Source organism: Peromyscus californicus, unplaced genomic scaffold (assembly GCF_007827085.1).
Source record: "Peromyscus californicus insignis strain IS unplaced genomic scaffold, ASM782708v3 Scaffold_15__1_contigs__length_86483966, whole genome shotgun sequence".
Taxonomy (NCBI): domain Eukaryota; kingdom Metazoa; phylum Chordata; class Mammalia; order Rodentia; family Cricetidae; genus Peromyscus; species Peromyscus californicus.
Window position 1 is genome coordinate 1475869 of NW_026294447.1, and position 18086 is coordinate 1493954.

Genomic DNA, 18086 nt, shown 5'->3' on the forward strand with positions numbered 1-18086 from the left:
GGACACGGTACACAGGCATACAGGCAAGCAAAACACCCACACACATAAAATTAAAAAATCTTAAAGAAACATCCTTTTATGAGAAACTTGAAATCATCTAAATTTTACATGAAAGAAACTATTTCCCTATACCTAATTATAATCCTAACCATTTTCATATTATTACAACTCTTTCAAGCCAGGCATGGTTGAAATCTAAAATTTATATGAAAGAAACCTAGTTTCTAACTTGATTATACTCTTAAACATTTTCATATTTCTACAACCTGTGAAAAGAGCTTTTTTTTCCTTTCTTTTTTTTTTTGTTTTTTGTTTTTTGTTTTTTTTTGTCCTGACATGGCAGCAAACTTAAACCTCAGCACTCCGAAGGAAGAGGCTGGAAGATCACTGTGGGTTCCATTCCAGCCTGGTCTATATAGTTACAGTATGAGACCCTGCCTAAAGAAGGGGAGAGAGGCTTTCTAGAGGAGCATTAACGGCTAAGGATGGAGGACTGCCAAGAATCCAGGGCCAGCCAAGGCTATAAAGACTTCAGAATCTTCAGGACAGGTAACTTTGTTCATTTGTCTAAAACCATATTACAGGTAAATTTTTCTTATTTTCTCTTTCTTTTCTTTCTTTCTTTCTTTTTTTAAAGATACAATTTTACGTAGTCCAGGCTGGTCTGGAATTCACTATGTAGCTGAGGTCATGGCCCATTCTGCTTGTTCCTCCCAAGGTGCTTGAGATTACAAACAGACATGCCTGAAAATAAACTTTTCTAATTTTCATAGTGAAAACGTAATAGGAATTGTGACTGGACGTGCAAAGCAAATACAGATGAAAATATGAAAGTACATAATTAATAACTGACATCAGGAAGTTAAAATGTTTCAAATTTTCTTAATTGTTTGATATACAGGCATTTGTCAGTTTAACTTTAATTTTTGTGATTTCTTTTACCCTTCTCAGTACATACTGTGAAATTTAAAACACATAAAATATCTGCCCTTGTTAATACTGTTAGGGAGTAACTTCTGAAGATAACTTATGTGACTAAAAGAGTACTGATATCTTTATTTCCAACCGATACACAAAAGTTTGTAATGCACACCAAAGAACCTTCAGGCTCAGTATCTAAGTTCACGCCATATGCCTGCTTCACTGCACACTGGGAGAGTCCGGAGATAAAATACAGTAGACAATTTGGTGGTATAGTGTTCAAGAGAGGAACACAACTGTCGTTTAAGTACAACTGAGAAAGGTATGACCAAAAAACAATGAAAAGGCATCCTTTTTAACAGTCGGGAAATGAACAAAGGGCTTTCCCAGGAAGAAACAGCAACTACGTTTATAAAACTAAGCTGCGAGCTATAAAATTAAATGTTAAAAAGATTCTTAAGTTTACTAGTCGAGTTGAAGTAACGTTTAACCATTTCTTCTTCAAAACCCTCAGGTAAGGCAAAAACTTGATGAAGTTTCTTTTTAACGTAACTCAAATTTTCCCAATACTCAGTTTACAAAACAAAGCTGAGGATTAACTCGAGAGGTCTAACGCCGGAAACAAAAACACAGAATTACAGCTCGAGATCACTGCTGTAGTAAGAACACTAAAGTATTTATAAATGTTAAAAGTACTCTAATTCTCAAACCGTAACTCATCCTGAAACCCCACTCCCCAGAAGGTGAAGCTTCCTTAAGCCCTACTGAGTCCCAGCATCAGGTACGAGGCGCCAGTAAACGTGTCCCGCCCAGCTGTCAGAGCTTTCACACGACTCCAGCTGAAAAGTCCAGGGTGAACTGCAGGGTGCACAGCGGAGGGAGCACGGAGGAGCGAGACTCCGAAACCCCGCTTCGCCCGAACTCCTTTTTGTTTTGTTTAAATCGGCCTGCAGAGGGAGGAGCCTGGCCTCGCCCGCAGGCCTCGTCGCCGGGTCAGTCTGAGCAGCGCCGCCCGGAGCTGGCCAAGTCCACCCCCACCTCTTTCGCCATTCATCGCTTCCTCCCCTCCCCCCATCATGTGACCACAGCCTGGACGCCAGGCTTGTTTTTCCCCCTCGGCGCAGCCCCACCGCGCACGCGCCTCGCAGCCCATTCATTCGAACTGCGTAACAATGAGCCCCGGGACCGACGGCTCTGCGAGCTCCCCCGCCCGGCCCGGGTCCCGGAGGCAGCTTCGCCTCCCTGGAGCCCCCAGCCCGCTCGGCCCCGCAGCTGGGAGTGGCGAGTCAAACTTTCCGGAGCCCTCCGGAACGCCAGGCCCCTCCCCTGCCCCGGCCCCTTCCCCGCCAGCCCCCACCGCGAGCGCGCCCGAGCGCGGCCTCCGCCAGCGCCCCCACCCCCACCCCCGGGGATCCTGGGCGCCACGACCGCCCAGCCCCAGACAGCTCGGGGGAGGCCCGGCCCGCACGCTCGCCGCAGGGAGCCCCGTGCCCAGCAGCCCGAGGGTCCCCGCTTGAGCGGCCAGCCCCTCCCTTACCCGCCCCCACCCCTCCGGAACCCAGCGACCACACACCGTCACGACGCGGGCCGCCGGTCGCGACAACGTCGCCAGCAGCTTGCCTGCGCATTCCCTGAAGGCCGCCCGCTCCCCTGGTGCGCGCCGCGACTCCCGCCGCGGCGTTTACTTCTCGACCGAAACTTTCCTACTTACCAAACCAGTCGCCATTACCAAGTCTTTCAAGCTTCGTCTTCCCCCTCCCCTAAAGCCCCCGGGGGCTGAGCCTTCGTTCACCTTTTTCGACTTTAATTGGTCTGAAGAACTGCCATTCTAAGGTTCCGCTTTTCCATTGGGCAATGCCGTGGCCCGTCTCGGTGGGCGGGTATGTATTGACTTTTCTGTTGTGTTTACTGGAGAAGGTGGCTTGTCAATCACTACAGAAAGCGCTTTGGATTGGATTGCTGCCGAGACGCTGGGGACCGGAGCCAAACTTTGTTCTCGAAGTGGATTGTGGGTTGGTAGTCTCAGCCTTGCTCCTTAGCTCAGGAAATTGCCGGTGGGAGGAGCTGCTTGAACTACATATCCCAGAGGTGCGCGTACAGCGCAGTCTTGATAGTAAACAAGAGTCATAGGGACACGTGTATCAGCTCGTTTGTTTTGGTGTCTCAGACAAAAGGGAGGGGGCGGAGGAAAGGAGTGTTTTAGAGCTAGGGCCTCTTCTCTTCCTCTGGGCCTCCGGGAGCACTCCGAGCAGCCTCAGTCTGTCAAGCACCCACCCATTCCAGGCCATAAACAGCCAGAGTCGCTTGCTGCTCAAAGTTTGGCAGGTGGCCAAGGTATTGTTTTAGTGCGAGGGGAAGATGACTGCACAAGCGGAAGCAGTGTAGGCACGCCAGGGACTTGATCACTCACGAATCACGGCCCATGCACGATGGGGATGACAAAGGTTGGTTCAAGACTGCCCTCCCGCAACCGATGAGCTAGATTCTTTGACTCAACCCTTACTTCATCACGCCCACAACTCGGGAAAATTTACCAATTATGTTCAGTTTGACCAGGATGCGTTGAGACACAGCCAAGTGCCGTGCACTGTAGGGTTTAGGGATGAGACAATCTCAGTCTCGAGATTTACACAGCTGTTAAAGGGATGATTGCTTTGAAATTGAGGCGTTTGAAGCGGTTATTTCCGTATAGGCCTACATTCTTTTAAGTTCACACAAAGGGGTATAGGTAAGTCCAGACTTAACGTAGTTGCTGGATTACTTCTTTGGTGAATATTTTAACCGTGTCTCCCGCCCAAAGGGTTCAGAAAGAAAACTTGTCTTTCCACTCTGTTTCCACTAGGGGTTCTTCCCACGTTTCTAAGGCAGTCTGACCAGAAGCAGGGAATGTCTTCTCTGCTTTAGTTAGTGACCTTCCCTTTAAAGGAGGTTGCTCATAGCAGCTGGGTGCAGCTAATCTGTAATTGCATTTTTACTATTCACATTATAAGCATCTCTATAGGCATTATTGAGCTTTTTTTCTTTGAACCTGAAGTGTTTCGTCATTTAGGCTAGGGGTTAGGTTTTATTTCTTTTGATTATTAGAGATGTGCTGAAAATCGAGAGGAAGGGAATGAGTAAGAATTCTGCTAAAGTCGATTTAGGGGAGAGTTCGAAATCATCTTTCTTTAAAGCTGACACATTGCTTGAATTTTCAAATGTACCCAAAAGCTACATAAGAGAATCATTAAATTAGACTACCTGTATATGATTGAAACAAAGTTTCAAATTCCTTTGAGTTCTACATTTGGACTCTTGAAATGGAAACTTTCTAAAATAGCCCTCTCAAGTGAGCAGAGATTTACATTCTGTGTTCACATATAGTAGTGATCAAGCACTATTTTCTTCAAAATAATTCAGAGGAAACCCAACAGAATGCCTAATTTTCTCCCTAAATAAAAAAGTAAAAGATTTTAATTTACATCTTTCAGATACTGTAGAATGATTCCAAAAAGCATGACTGTGTTTCAGCCATTTCGTGCTTTTTTTCTTCTTCTTTTAATGGAAAGTGATCATGATCCATAATTTAAAAATAGAAATGCCAAAATGGGTGGAACTAGAAAATATCACCCTGAGTGAGGTAACCCAGACTCAGAAGGACAAACATGATATGTACTCACTCATAAGTGGATACTAGATATAAAGCAAAGGACAATCAGACTGCAACCCACAGAACCAGGGAGGCTACCTAGCAGGGAGGGCCCTAGGATGACTATGGCTTGTAATAAATTTTGGTTTTGCCCAATCACTGGGCATGCTTTAGTGAAACATTTCACTATTGGGATAAGAATTTGTACCGTATCAAGCTGATGAAAGAGTATGCTGGGTGTACTTTCAGGAGGGGAGGCTAAAATCTTTATAGATTATGGATTAGCCTATAGAAAAATGTCTGCTGTAAATCAAACAGTGAAGGGGAAGATGAATAGGAATCTAACTTACACAACTTAAGTAAAACATAGCTCTCTGAACAGATGTAGATAGGTTTCTTCTGTATCCCAGAATCTAATCAATATTTATATGTATAATTCAGCTATTATTTGGCTTAAAGGTGCTTATTGGGAAATGTTATCATTTTTACTATCTTCTACAGAGAAAATATTTTCCAATTTCGAATAACTCTGGACTTTGGAATTATAACCTGTTTTTATGTTTAAAAAATTAAGTGGAAAATGCTGAAGGACCACTGAATTTGATGTTGTATTTACATACCTATATCTGTATAAAATAATGATTATAAATATTTGTTTAAAAAGGTGAAGTGCAAATGTGAATTTAACAAGAAGTTGTAGATTTTTGTAGATTTTCAACATTGTACACAAACTCCTTTGTTACAAATAAATTTTGTTTTGTTTTGTTTTTTGCTTTTTGTTTTTTGAGACAGGGTTTTTCTGTGTAGTTTTGGAGTCTGTCCTGGAACTCACTTTGTAGACCAGGCTGGCCTTGAACTCACAGAGATCCACATGCCTCTGCCTCCCGAGTGCTGGGATTAAAGGCTATGCGCCACCACCACCACCCAGTGTTACATATAAATATTTATGCTTCAAAAAAAATTGAAATACCAATATTTATTTTCTATCTTTGGAGTATATTTAATCATTTAAACTTAATATCTACAAGATTTGCATGTTCTTGAAACTAAAAAGTTGTAATTTCCAAAAATGAAATCAACACAAGCTATGAGCCATGGATTTATCTGTCCCTCTTGAGTATGTAAACTATAACACCGACTTCCCTGAATGTTACAAAAAGAAAGGAAGGGGAAAACGAGCATAAGGTTTTGAAAGCCTTAGCGGTGAAAGTAACGAGGGTGGGAAGAATAAATTCGACTCTGATAAAGATACTGTACATTAATTATGAAGTCTTACCCCTTGCTGACTCCATAGATTTTTTTTCCATTCATTTATATATTTAGTGTAGCTAGAGTTTTTCTGGTTCTGCCTGGCCCACGGTCAGGACAAATCTCTCTCATCCACCAGTCCCGCAGCTGCTCAGGCCCAACCAAGTAAACACACAGAGACTTATAAACTGTATAGCCGTGGCAGGCTTCTTGCTAACTGTTCTTATATCTTAAATCAACCCATTTCTATCAATCTATAAGTTGCCACATGGCTCATAGCTTACCGGTATCTTAACATCTTCTCATGGCGGCAGCTGGCAGCGTCTCTCTGCCTCAGCCTTCCACTTCCCAGACCTCTCCTCTCTCCTTGTCCTGCCTATACTTTCTGCCTGGCTACTGGCCAATCAGTGTTTTATTTATTAACCAATCAGAGCAACACATTTAACATATAGAACATCCCATAGCATATTTAGTACTATTTATTGACTCCCTGTACTAACAACAATACAATTTAAATTTGTCATGTTTTATCTTATGTCCAAGTCTTTAAATATAAGTTAAATCTGGATAGTTTAATCATAGATAAATAAATGTAATTATTAGAATTTCCCCACCTTTTAGCAGATATTTAATCCTGTCTTTTGACTTCCTTGGGGAACTAACTGAGCACCTTAGCACCTTATGCATATTTACCATGAACATCATTAATTCTTGGTCAACCAAAAAAAGTAGCCAGTGCAAGAACCAAAAATGAAGACCAATAAGACCTTAGTAAAACCTTATATATGTTAGGCTTTGACTAAAACAGATACATAGCCAGTCATCTTCAGATGTTTTTATGACAAGATTAACATTAAAAATCATTTTAATACCTCCTCTTGCTTAGTATGTATACTGTACACATGCATAAAATATATAATAAAAAATATGGGAGGAAATCTCAAATCAAATTATCAGCAGTTTGAATATTTACGTGTTATAAACAAGTTTTAGTTGGTTAAAGATGGTTAAAAAATAGTTTAGAAATTAGACAAACTCTACTTAGAACTTATTTCATCTATTCAGAGGTGAAATTAAGTAATTTCCCTGGATTCTACCATATCTTGAACAATTACTACTCTGCCAAACAAAAACTGAGAAAGCCCACATGACATCTACTTGAATTTCCATGATATCACTGTTCTCACTATCAAACAGTTCAACAAATTCTACAACTGAGAAAAAGACCAAACCATATAGTTCAAAAGCTTCAGATAACTTTTTGGTAGAATATTTAAACTCACACAAATGCCTCCCCATATTATCTTACTGCTTGAAAACACGTTTATTTTATAATTAACTTAGTTCAAAGTATTCTTATAACACATGCAATGAAATGCCTAGAAGGTAATGAGCATCATTGTGGAACTGAATCATTATGTACTGCATATCCTTGATGATGCAACTAGAAGTTTAGATTTTGTTCAGATGACCTTTATGGCAAGTGTAGCTAGAGTTTTCCTGCCTGGCCCACAGTCAGGACAAATCTCTCTCACCTGCCAGTCCCACAGCCGCTCAGACCCAACCAAGTAAACACAGAGACTTATATTGGTTACAAACTGTGTGGCCATGGCAGGCTTCTTGCTAACTGTTCTTACAGCTTAAATTAATCCATTTCCATTAATCTATACCTTGCCACATGGCTCGTGGCTTACCAGCATCTTCACATGCTGTTTGTCATCGTGGCAGCTGGCAGTGTCTCTCTCAGCCTTCCACTTCCCAGCTTTATTCTCCTCCTTGTCCCGCCTATACTTCCTGCCTGGCCACTGGCCAATTAGTGATTTATTTATTGACTAATCAGCAACACATTTGCCATACAGAACATCCCACAGCAGGCAAGAGCTTTGGCAGTTGATGTGTGAGGGTCTTGTCCTTACACCCATCAGGAAGAAGAAACAACAGAAGATGAAGCAAGAAAGATTGTTGGGTTTCTTGCTTACATAACTGAGATTATTCGTGTCTCCAATTGAAATAGGGGATGTGGGAGAGACGTAGGTCCTGGAAGTAAGGAAAAGTGGGATTCAAATTTAGATGCTAAGCTTGCTATGGTCATGAGAAATTTGATTACAGGGAGCCTGTCACAGTTGTATGTATTCATTTTCATTTGGACTTTAAGCACTAATAGTCTAAAGCAGTGATTCTCAACCTGTGAGTCGTGACCCCTTTGGGGGATCACATATCAGATATCCTGCATATCAGATGTTTACATTGTGGTTCACAACAGTAGAAAAATTACAGTTAGAAGTTGCAATAAAAATAATTTTATCTTTCCAAGTCTGTGAAGAATTGTATTGGGATTTTGATGGGGATTGCATTGAATCTGTATATTGTTTTTGGTAAGATGGCCATTTTTACTATGTTAATCCTACCTATCCATGAGCATGGGAGATCCTTCCATTTTCTGATATCTTCTTCAATTTCTTTCTTTAGAGATTTAAAGTTCTTATCAAACAGGCCCTTCATTGTTTAGTTAGTGTAATCCCAAGGTATTTTATATTATTTGTGGCTATTGTAAAGGGTGATGCTTCTCTGACTTCTTTCTCAGCCCTTTTATCATTTGTGTATAGGAAGGCTACTGATTTTTTTGAGTTGATCTTGTATCCTGCCACTTTACTGAAGGATATCAGCTATAGGAGTTCCCTGGTAAATTTTTATGTATACTATCATGTCATCTGCAAATAGTGAAAGTTTGACTTCTTCCTTTCCAATTTGTATCCCCCTGATCTCCTTTTGTTGTCTTGCTAGAACTTCAAAGAATATATTCTTCACAGACTTGGAAAGAAAAATACTCAACTTCATATGGAAAAACAAAAGACTCAGGATAGCTAAAAGAATCCTGTATAATAAAGCAACCTCTGGAGGCATCACCATCCCTGACCTCAAGCTCTACTATAGAGCTATAGTAATAAAAACAGCTTGGTACTGGCATAAAAACTGACATACAGACCAATGGAATTGAAATGAAGACCTTGACATTAGTCCATGCACATATGAACACCTGATTTTTGACAAAGAAGCCAGAACTATACAATGGAAAAAAGAAAGTATCTTCAACAAATGGTGCTGGCATAACTGGATGTCAATATGTAAAAAATTAAAGATAGATCCATATCTGTCACCATGCACAAAACTCAAGTCCAAGTGGATCAAAGACCTTAACATAAATCCAGTTAAACTAAACTTAATAGAAGAGAAAGTAGGAAGTACTCTTGAACGCATTGGCACAGGAGACCACTTCCTAAAAATAACACCAGCAGCACAAGACACTGAGAACAACAATTAATAAATGGGACCTCTTGAAACTGAGAAGCTTTTGTAGGGCAAAAGACACAGTCAATAAGACAAAAAGACAGTCTACAGAATGAGAAAAGATCTTCACCAACCCCACATCTGACAGAGGACTGATCTCCACAGTATATAAAGAACTCAAGAGCTGGGCAGTGGTGGCACATGCCTTTAATCCCATCACTCAGGAGGCAGAGGCAGGCAGATCTCTGTGAGTTTGAGGCCAGCCTGGTCTACAAAGCGAGTTCCAGGAAAGGCGCAAAGCTACACAGAGAAACCCTGTCTCAAAAAACCAAAAAAAAAAAAAAAAAAAAAAAAAAAAAAAAACAAAAAACAAAAAACAAAAAACAAACAAACTCAAGAAACTAGACATCAAAATACTGAACAATCCAATTAAAAAGTTGGCTAAAGAGCTAAATAGAGAATTCTCAAAAGAAGAATCTCAAATGGCTGAAAGACATTTAAAGAAATGCTCAGCGTCCTTAATCATCAGAGAAATGCAAATCAAAATGACCCTTGAGATACCACCTTACACCTGTCAGAATGGCTATGATCAAAAACACTGATGACAGTCTATGTTGGAGAGGATGTGGAGCAAGGGGAACACTCCTCCACTGTTGGTGGGAGTGCAAACTGTACAACCACTGTGGAAATCAGTATGGTGGTTTCTCAGAAAATTGGGAATAGATCTACCTCAAGACCCAGCCATACCACTCTTGGGCATATACTCAAGGAATGCTCAATCATGCCACAAAGGTACATCCTCAACTATGTTCATAGCAGCACTATTCGTAATAGCCAGAATCTAGAAACAACCTAGATGCCCGTCAACTGAAGAATGGATTAAGAAAATGTGGTACATATACACAATGGAGTACTACCCAGCAGAGAAAAACAATGACAGCATGAAATTTGCAGGCAAATGGATGGAACTAGAAAATATCATCCTGAGTGAGGTAACCCAAACCCAGAAGGACAAACATGGTATGTACTCACTCATAAGTGGATACTAGATATAAAGCAAAGAACAATCAGACTGCATCCCACAGAACCACGGAGGCTATATAGCAGGGGGGACCCTAGGATGACTGTGGCTTATAATAAGTTTTGGTTTTACTCAATTATTGGGAAAGCCTCGGTGAAACATTTCACTATTAGGATAAGAATTTGTACTGTATCAAGCTGATAATAGATAAATAAATAAGTTTGGGGATTTAGCTCAGTGGTAGAGCACTTGCCTAGCAAGTGCAAGGCCCTGAATTTGGTCCTCAGCTCCGGTGGCGGGGGAGGGGGGCTGGGGCCGGGGGAATAAATAAATAAAAAATTTTAAAAAATTTAAAAAAGAAAAAATAATAATTTTATCATTGGGGGTCACCACAATATGAGGAATTGTATTACAGGGTCTCTGTATTAGGAAGATTGAGAACCACTGGGCTAGAAGAATAAAGTTGAGTACCCTCAGAAAATAGAGGAGACTGCTACTTTTGGTATTATTTGCTCTCAAAAATTCTTGCAGATTTGCTCAATTTGGTATAAATGAAATGAGAGTAGTGAATAAAAAAATATTTCATCTCACATATGGTTTATAAACTCAAGCTGAAATAACAATTCTTATGTCTTTCGTGGAAAATTTTCTAGAATGGATAATTCCTTTCTGACCTACTTAAAATAAAGTTCTTACAATATTTTTGATGGTTCTGTTCGGAGGTTCTGTATACATTGTTATTTGCTAGCCAAAAGTACTTCATTTTAAGGATAATTAAGTCTCATAAAGAACGTTTAAAATCATAGGACTAGCTTAGACAAACTATTGTGTATGTATGTTCACAGCTTTCATAATATTATGCTAATAAACTAATACTTTTATTAACAGTGCACCCTCCTCTCACAGCCACCCCATCGCTTCCTTTTCTGTCACTCTCCATCTCTGTAACCATCTTTTTCTCTGGCAAATAAGCAATTAAGTAGGTATCTGATAAACAATGAATAATAAGTTAAGGGGAAATAAGCAGTGTGGATTTCTAATATGTCATGTGCTGTTTTGAACATGGACTTTTGAAAATACTTTCTATGTTCTTTAAAGGCTGCTTCCTCTGTGTAGCCATTACATGTTAAACACCGTTAACCAACAACTAAGTGCTGAAACTCTGAGCATTATGTCAGCTCGCAAACATTTTTCAGATTCCAGCACTTTCTGGATCTCACATCTTCAAATTAGCGCTGCTTGGTGATTAAAGCATGTAAATACTCCAAATTCCAAAAAGATCATAAACTTTAAATAATTTAATAATATATATTATTATATACTAATGTTAGTATATAATAATTATTCTAGTTCCAAGCATTTCTAATAAGACACTCAGCTTCCAGCTGTCTCCTTCACCATGTCAATCATACAAATAGAATATATATCTCATTATCACACCTTACCACCATCATATAGATGATCATAATTCTCTAAAGTTTTGAAGTGTTGACAATATTCTAGTGGCACTTTAAAGAATACTTAAAGAACAATATTCTTATAATGGACACTTATCTTAAAATAATTAAAATATGCCTGTCCTAAAATTGTCATTTGTGATGGAGGTGAGTGGCGCTTGTCTATAGTCCCACCTGCTGGGAGGCTGAGGTGGAAAGATGGCCTGAATCCAAGAGAGCACAGAACAGCAAAGTGAGACTGTCTCAAGATGGGGGGAAAGAAATTATTTGTTCACATCTCAAGAATATAGTCATGTAAAGTACACTTGTGCTGAAAGCTAGCCTAGAAGAGGCAGGGAAACTTCTAGTGCAGTTAGTTATGCAGTTGATTCTCTTATTGATCAGAAAGACATAGGTTGGTGTCCAGTTAGGACAGAAAAGGAAGATGAAGGATTAAAAGTAACTTCAATATTTCGACTAAATTTCTCTTCTTTTAAAGCCTTTTCGCACTAAATATAAGATGTTACAGGCTGGAAATGAAAGTAAGTGGTAGAGTGCTTGCCCTGGGGTTATATCCCCAGCATTTCATAAAGAAAAGTCAGGTCAGGCAGGGCAGATAAAGCCCCATAACCCAAGCACTAAGGAGGCAGAGGTAGAAGGATGGTTAAGTTCCGGGCCACCTGAGGCTGGCTTCATAGCAAGACCAAGTCTGTAAAAGCCAAAATTAGGTAATCGAGATAATTCAGGGTTTTGTATCAGGATGGTTGCAGCCAATGCAGGGTTGAAAACTTAGCAGCTGGACACCCAAATGTTCTCAGTTGCCCAGTTTGCTCAATCTGTGTAGATTTTTTTTGTGTGCGCATGTTTGTGTGTGTGCATTCGTGTGCCTGGCTTATTCCTAACACCCGTGGGTCCTAGGGATTAGACTCAGGCCATCTCATCAGCCCATACATTTTAATTTTTCGGGTGGGGGGAGGCTAGGCTGGTTAGGACCACTACACCTTCATCCCTACACCATTTAAGAGAGGACTTCCTTTATAAATCAATGGATGAAACTACATTTTGGGAGCTCATAGAGAAGATTGGGGTTCTAGAAAGGCATCTGTGTCCCATTCACCATGGGTTGTTTTACTTGCTGTATTCTACTAAAATAAATATATATCTACTAAGGAAAGGCAAATGGAGGGGACAGGAATTGACTAAGGCGCATCTTGTTATTGGTTCTTTAACTTTTCCTTGTGCATAGGGAAAAAAGGTCATTTTTGTTTTCGGTTAAAAGTAAAAAATGTACTAACATGTTACTATGACACAACTATAAATGGTGCTAACAATGTATGTGTAAATGTATGTACACCTATGTGTATATTCCATATGTACCTACATACCACTTTGTAGTGTCATGTTTATATTTAAGAGAATGGCAAGATTCAGGCTATAGTTAAATCAAAATCTGAAGAAACCACACTAAAATGGCACTTCAGTTTAATATAAATGATAAATCCTGTGTCATAGATCACCACAGCTCACCATATTTAGATGACAGATGCTTACTAAAGATTTCTAGGGAAGTTTTAGGTGTGTAAACTTAACATATGCAAAAAATAAAGACCCATATTTGTTAGTAAAAATTTTTCCTCTCAAAATTGACTCTACATTATATAAGACTAGGCTTTTAACTGATATTAATTGGGTTATAGGCCAAGACTTTGACAAGAAAGGAAGAAATCTCAGTTCTTCATGAGTTCTGCCATGGACGTACAACACAGTCTTGGTGAAAATGGATTCTCCTTGGTATGCAAATTGAACAGAGATAATCTTGTGGTTATTGCTGGGTACACAGGTCTTCTGAAAATAATTAGTATATTTGGCTTACATTTTCACAATTCATGAATTACAATGATAGGATTTATTTATTTAGTTTTTTTTCTTCTTCCTGATACAGGGTTTCTCTGTGTATCTCTGGCTGTCCTGGAACTTGCTCTGTAGACCAGGCTGGGCTCTAACTCAAGAGATCTGTCTGCCTCTGCCTCCCAAGTGCTGGGATTAAAGGCATACACCACCACTGCCTGGTAATACATTTTAAAAAATATTTGTGAATACAACTATACTTTTCTTTGTTTTGCCAGTTTTACTGCCTGTAAAATTATTCTGGAACAGGTAAAACTGTCTAAATCCCTAACAGTTTTCTTCCTTTAGTGTGTGCCTCACCTCACTATTAACTTTGGGAACCAACATTCCTCCTGTCTCTCTCTGGAGTGTTAGCATTTTATTTAGCTGTGAGGAGCTCCTCATCAGCTGCCTAACAAAGGCCCAGAGCAATCTCTCCACACTTACAGTGTTTTAAGACCACAGAAAGTTATCTTATCATAACATTTGTCAAAGAAGTTATCTGTATTGTTAAACATACTTTGAAAATAAAGACAACTCCACACACTTCTGACTCTTACACTTCTCAGTAAAATCCCAAGTCTTTCATTGAAACTCTCCACATAAAACATTTTACATGGCTTAGTAGCCAATGTTAACAGTAACAAAATGAATTATCTTGTTCTCTGTGGTGGTATTTTACTTATACTGAAATGTGATTTTATTTGTATGTTAATAAATAAAGTTGTCTGGGGGTCAGAGCTATTAGAGTCATAGCAAGTGCGTGGCGGCGGTGGCTCACGCCTTTAAGGACCTGGAGGGCGGTACATTCAGGCAGTGACGAGGCAGTCACATGTTTGGGTTTACAACCAATGAGACGGCAGAACAGGAAGACTTTAAAGACAGACACACAGGAAGTAGGTCTTTTTGGAGAGCTCTCTTGGCTGGAGAGGATCCCTGAATCAGGAAGGGTGAGGCTCTTAGCTCTGACCTCTTGACTTTCTTCTCTGAATTGGCTCTGTGTTTCTTATTTTATAAGACCGTTGGTTACATCTACAGTTCTCCAGGACAGATTCCCAACACTTTCCTAGCCACAGGTGTACTTAAGAGGTGCCATCTTTGAGTGGAAACTTCATCAAGGAATTCCCAAGTAGTAAGATTCCTCATTGGTGATTTAATAAAGACATCCACAAGCCAAATTTGAGCTGTTTTAATTAGAAAGTTTTACACATAAATTCCCCAGTTATTTGGTTACTCTAAATGACCAAAATAATGTGCAACATACCACAATAGTTAAAAATTTAACCAGTAGTTAAAAATCTTACAGAGACCTACAGTCATGCAAAAACCATACTTTCTTACTGCTATATGCCATGGGATTATAATTTCCATAGGCCATATCTCATGATTTTTGTTACATTTATACACCAGACAAGCCACAATAAAGAAAACAATGCTTAAAACATTTATTATAAAAGTGTGCTTTATTATAAGGAAATTTTAAATATAACCGACAATACTGAAAATAATGTAACTGGCATTTATAGCCTTGGTTGGAGTTCTTTATTTGACAGGCATTTGTTTACTGTTCCATGAACGTTAACAATTAGCTTATGCAATGCAACAGAAGAGAACTCAGAATAGTGAGTGAATAAAGAACACAGAATGATGAACCAGGAACTTGGGTGGCTTTTTTCTGGTTTTGGAATTTTTCCTTGTTTAACACATGGCTTTTGAAAACATGTTACCTTCATGTAGAGAGAGCTCTTTTTCCTAAAGACAGATTTTGCAAAAATAATATTTTAAAACATGACTAAAGCTATAGTTTACATACTTTAACTTGTTTATGCATTATCCAATTAACATTCTAGCCATGTTTTCATTTACAAGTAGGACTATAAACATTCCCTTATAAGATCACAACAGCCATAGATGAATTGCACATATATAGATCCTCTGTTCCTTAGAACACATTTCCCAAAATGAAATTACCCATTTAAAGGTGAATAACTGGTGAGAATTAGTCTCTAGATATTTGGTCACGGGGCCTGAAAGTCATGTAAAAGTATATTGCTTTGGTTGTACATAACAATTCATCATTATCTGGCATAAAAATAAGCATATAAGTGACCAAAGAAAACCTAATAAAATTTTGTACTTTATGTACTTTTAACTCTGTGTTGACTTTAAAGCTAAGGACAAGGCCTAATGATATGTAGTGTAGACAGAAATTCCATTAATCATTATGTATGGCTTTGCTTATATACAAACTTATTTCCACCACGGTGGTAGTTTTTGAAGGTTGGAAAAGATAAAACACTTGATTGGCTGCTGATCAATGAGCTTGCTGGTTGGTGACAAGGAAGAACAAACAAAAAAAATAAAAATAAAAATAAAACATGGCCATGGGCACAGACATGTGCACAGAGCTGCAGTATTTGGACCATAAAGTGCAAAGCAATATCCCATGGGCATGTGGGTAAGAATCCCAAATGATTTTTTAATAGGAAAGTTTTCCTTTTTCTAAATATAAAATTCAGAACATTCAGAGGACAAAAAAATGTCAGATTAAGTTTAAATAGCTTTTAAAAAATCTTTGTCACATTAAATGTCAAGCAATTTATAAAGAATACAGGGGTTGCAAAATAAAAAAGGAAGCAGTGATACTATATATTTGATGATGAGAAATGCATTTATGGGCTGGGCGGTGGTGGCACACACCTTTAATCCCATCACTCAAGAGGCAGATGCAGGCGTGATCTCTCTGAGTTTGAGGCCAGCATGATCTACAGGGTGAGTTCCAGGACAGCCAGGGTTACACAGCGAAACCTTGTCTTGAGGGGAAAAAAAAGACGACAGAAAAATGCATTTATGCTTTCATCTCAAAAGACTCTTTGCCCAATTATAATGACTAAGTTGCCACGCCTCAAAAGCACTCAATTACGTAGGCTACTCACTGACATTTGTCAAAGAAGTCGAAATGTACTTTATTGCAAAAATATAAAAAATTTTAAAATTGCATATGATGTTTCATACCATTTCACCAATAGGCCAAGGCTAACACACAATTTATCAAGCCAGAAAATGAAATGACTGACATTTTACTGTATGATGAATTACAAAAAGAATGTGATGCCATGCTAGATCGCATGAGTCACTACCAACTTCCCTCTTAAATGGGATAGTCACTAACTTGATATTTGAATAATCCAAACACATATATTGGCCTATGATTACATCTTTTAATTATCTTCTTAAACATGTATGCTTTCAATATATTATAACCATTTGAATAAATCTTTCAGTCAAATAATTTTATAGAATAGAAAGTCATTTTTATGAATATGTTGTTTTTTTTAATGAACTACCCATTAGAAAGTGATGTTAAAGCCTATTGACTATTAAATCACTACTGTTTACTGATACATTGTAAATGATTTTTGTTTAAAAAAGGAAAAACCTGAAATCACAGAAAATGCTTGGCATCTATACAAACACATTCTCAGTGGACTAACCACTAGGCATAACTGTCTCACTAATGCTCTTTCTGCTCTGTACTTTTGCTTCATGCAGTGGGCTCGACAATATCCATGTTTGTTCCAAACAGTGCAACTAATTGTTCTTCATAGGTGGCGATGTTCCTTTTCATAATTTCCATGCAAGGTCCCAAAAGCCTTTCAAATGCTTGCACATCCATGGCTAAGAGAAAAGGAAAAAAATAAATTAAAATACCATTCCTTGCATAACTCAGAAATTCCTAAACTATTCCTTTCTACTATGATATTCTACTATGATTTTACAGTCTTGATATATTAACAATGCAAGAGAATTTTTAGATAGATATTATAAAAATATGAGAGAAAATAAAGGTGAAAATGTTCCACTTCATAAAGGAAACAGGACCTTCTCTGGTTACAGTCTGGGATGCTTTGACAGATGACAGACCTGAGGTGAAGTTGGTGGGAGGTACCTGACCCATGCTGAGGAAATGAAGACCTAACATGGCACGGCCTCAGAGCTTTCAAAAATAAACATACCCCTCCCCCCCAAAAAAAGTGGTACAAGAGCGTTTCTTCCCCTATCTCAGAGTGTACGGTATGCTGTGAAGATTCATACACTTCTATACCATTGTCTATGCAATTCAAAATCATGATCAACATAGTGCTTTTTTCTGTCTCTACCAATCCATGCATCACTTTGCTTGTCTGCCTCATGCATTTTCTATTTTGCATGTTTTGGTTTTGAGACAGCCTGATTATGCAGTTCACACTGACTTTGAATAAACTGGCCTTGAATTTATGATCATCCCACTTCAGGTACTGGAATTACAGACAGGAGACACCAGATCTGGCTGTCTCATGCATTTTAAAATTGAGGTTATAGTATACTGCTTAACATATTAAAATATCTTTGTCAAATTTGCACAGATTAAAAAAGGTAGGGTTTATAAGGCTTTATGGACATTCTTGCATGGTATAGTAGGCACATTAGAAAAAATAAAAGTGGCCTGTATGTATTGAGTCATTAAATAGGCAAATGAACTACTTCTCAAAACAAGTAACCAATAAATACATAAAAACAGCCATCTGAGAAATGCAGATCACGACTACATTGAGATTTCCATCTCACCCCAGTCAAGCAGCCACATCAAGAAACAACAAAAGTTGGAAAGGCCTCG

The 18086-nt window shown here is 38.9% G+C and overlaps 2 protein-coding genes and 1 long non-coding RNA gene across 3 annotated transcripts in view; 1 reads left to right on the plus strand and 2 right to left on the minus strand.

The window, feature by feature from the left end:
- Hbp1 (HMG-box transcription factor 1) overlaps positions 1–2713 on the minus strand; it is a 29930-nt gene extending 27217 nt beyond the window's left edge. Inside the window, exon 1 of the mRNA XM_052738282.1 lies at positions 2633–2713. Within this exon, the coding sequence (XP_052594242.1) occupies positions 2633–2647 (15 nt within the window). The 5' untranslated portion in view covers positions 2648–2713. The remainder of the gene's footprint in view (positions 1–2632) is intronic.
- Positions 2714–9465: 6752 nt separating this feature from the next.
- LOC128110647 (uncharacterized) lies at positions 9466–15832 on the plus strand. Its single transcript, XR_008218263.1, has 2 exons — positions 9466–10105; positions 13240–15832. It is a non-coding gene; the product is annotated as an uncharacterized LOC128110647 (long non-coding RNA).
- The window catches only part of Prkar2b (protein kinase cAMP-dependent type II regulatory subunit beta), a 105810-nt gene continuing 102327 nt past the window's right edge, over positions 14604–18086 (minus strand). The window contains exon 11 of the mRNA XM_052738287.1: positions 14604–17107. Within this exon, the coding sequence (XP_052594247.1) occupies positions 16974–17107 (134 nt within the window). The 3' untranslated portion in view covers positions 14604–16973. The remainder of the gene's footprint in view (positions 17108–18086) is intronic.